Source organism: Nelumbo nucifera, chromosome 1 (assembly GCF_055504915.1).
Source record: "Nelumbo nucifera cultivar China Antique chromosome 1, China Antique-T2T, whole genome shotgun sequence".
NCBI classification, from domain to species: Eukaryota; Viridiplantae; Streptophyta; class Magnoliopsida; order Proteales; family Nelumbonaceae; genus Nelumbo; species Nelumbo nucifera.
Genome location: NC_142649.1, coordinates 159,483,225 through 159,485,240, shown reverse-complemented (window position 1 = coordinate 159,485,240; position 2,016 = coordinate 159,483,225). Strand labels below are relative to the sequence as shown.

At 44.0% G+C, this 2,016-nt stretch overlaps 1 protein-coding gene across 2 annotated transcripts; it reads left to right on the top strand.

The window, feature by feature from the left end:
• The first annotated feature begins 209 nt into the window (after positions 1-209).
• LOC104589996 (protein LIGHT-DEPENDENT SHORT HYPOCOTYLS 4-like) lies at positions 210-2,016 on the top strand. 2 transcript variants are annotated; one of them, XM_010248494.3, is made up of 2 exons: positions 210-349; positions 789-2,016. In XM_010248494.3, exon 2 carries the CDS (start codon positions 837-839, stop codon positions 1,371-1,373), a length of 537 nt encoding a protein of 178 aa, XP_010246796.1. In that variant the 5' UTR covers positions 210-349; positions 789-836; the 3' UTR covers positions 1,374-2,016. The 2 variants fall into 2 exon arrangements, with proteins under 2 accessions (XP_010246796.1, XP_010246797.1); XM_010248495.3 differs by having other exon boundaries at positions 285-421.

Here is a 2,016-nt window from a genome sequence, read left to right as displayed (position 1 = left end):
CCTTAAAACATTTGCTTCAGAAAATATAGCAAAAAAAGTCCGCGAACACAGAGCCTTTCAAGGTTTCTAGTATTGCTCAAACTAGAAACCCCAAGAAGAAAGGAGACAGAATCCTTTCATTCTTCTGTTGATCTCATCAACTCCATCAATTTTCTTCTTGCCACTCCACGCCCGACTCCATCCATACTTCTCTCACTCTCTCTCTCTCTCTCTCTCCTGAACAAAAGATGGAAATCATGGAAACAGCAAAAGTCTACCAGTAATCAGTTCCTTTTTGAGAGTTATTTATCTCCATCAACAGTAACATCTGAAAAATACTCTTCTGCAGCTGGAAGGAGGAGAACAAAAGGTGAAGTGCTTATTCTGCATCCACTATGTTTGTTACTGCCTGATCTCTTCAACCGAAGCTTATCTGTAACTGGTTTGCTTTTTATTCTTTCTCTGATCTCCTGATCTTCGTTTTTTGCTTTCCTTCCCTCTCTTTCTCTCTCCTTCTCTCACCGGTGTTTGCTGCACATGCTTACCTTTTCATGTATACAAGGAAATAAAAACCCTAGCAGAAACCCCATAACAAAAAAAAGGAAGAAGACCAAGAGGAGATTGAACGTCATCCTCCTCCTCTTCATCTTCTTTATCATCATCATCATCATCATCATCACCATCATGTTTATCATCGTCATCATGATTATCATCAACATCATCATCATCATCATCATCATCATCATCATCATCATTATGAATAGCAACTCGGCCAACATCAAATATCACTTCTGCTGCTGCTGCTGCAGGTTCCAAGAAGAAAAGAAAGAAATAGAAGGGGGAAAGACACCGTTCCAATGGATACAGTTCCAGCAGCAGACAGTTCTAACTCGGAGAACAACAATAGCAACACCACCAATAACTCCGCTGCAACCTCCTCATCGGCGTCTGCTCCCAGCCGATACGAGAACCAAAAGCGTAGGGATTGGAACACCTTCGGCCAATACCTAAAGAACCACAGGCCTCCACTGTCACTCTCCAGGTGCAGCGGCGCCCATGTGCTCGAATTCCTCCGATACCTCGACCAATTCGGGAAGACCAAAGTTCACACTCAAATCTGCCCCTTCTTCGGCCACCCGAATCCCCCCGCGCCGTGCCCGTGTCCACTCCGTCAGGCTTGGGGAAGCCTCGATGCTCTCATCGGACGCCTCCGAGCCGCTTTCGAGGAGCACGGCGGAAAGCCAGAAGCCAACCCATTTGGTGCTCGAGCTGTCAGGCTTTATTTACGTGAGGTTCGTGAATTGCAGGCCAAGGCCAGGGGGATCAGTTACGAGAAGAAGAAGCGGAAGCGCCCACAGCAGCCGGCCCAATTGCCACCTCCAGGTGCAAGCTAGAAACTGCACATTGTCCAGCACTTGTTCGCACTATGGTTCCAGTCGTCGTTGATTATCCAAACTCATAGCCAAGAATTGGTGAAGGAGAATTCTACATTTTCTAGATCTTCTGAGCTCTTAGCTTCCTTTAGCGCTATGGATACTGCCTCTCTTCTATTTTCCCTTTCCAATAGGTAATCTGATTAAGTAGAAGTAGCTAGTTATTCATGCAATTCTAGGTGGTTCATTCTGTTCTCTGTCTTATGTTTTACTTGGGCAGAACCTCTATATGTTTAGATTTATGGGTACCTTGGATTTGATTTTGATGCAAACAGTAGTGGTGGTGGTGGCTGTGGCGGTAGCAATGGTAGTAGCAGCAGTAGAGTAGTAGTAGTATTTATAGTAATAGTATTGGTCCTAGTGGTGGTAGTGTAGTAGTAGTAATACTAGCTAAGTAGCTAGTAGTAGTTGTTATAGTTGTTGCTGCTGCTGCTTCTGTTGTTGCCATTGTTGTTGATGTTGTCTTAGTAGTAGCAGTTGCAGTAGTAGAACTGTAGATTAGATAGTGTACTTTGAGTAATGATCGATGTGGAATTGAGCATCCAATTGCTCTTACTTATGTACTTGAAGATTCATATATGCCAACTAATAGATTTGCAGATCA

Excerpts from the sequence above, each read along its gene's own strand:
- LOC104589996 (XM_010248494.3), top strand. The coding sequence starts at position 837 with ATGGATACAGTTCCAGCAGCAGACAGTTCTAACTCGGAGAACAACAAT.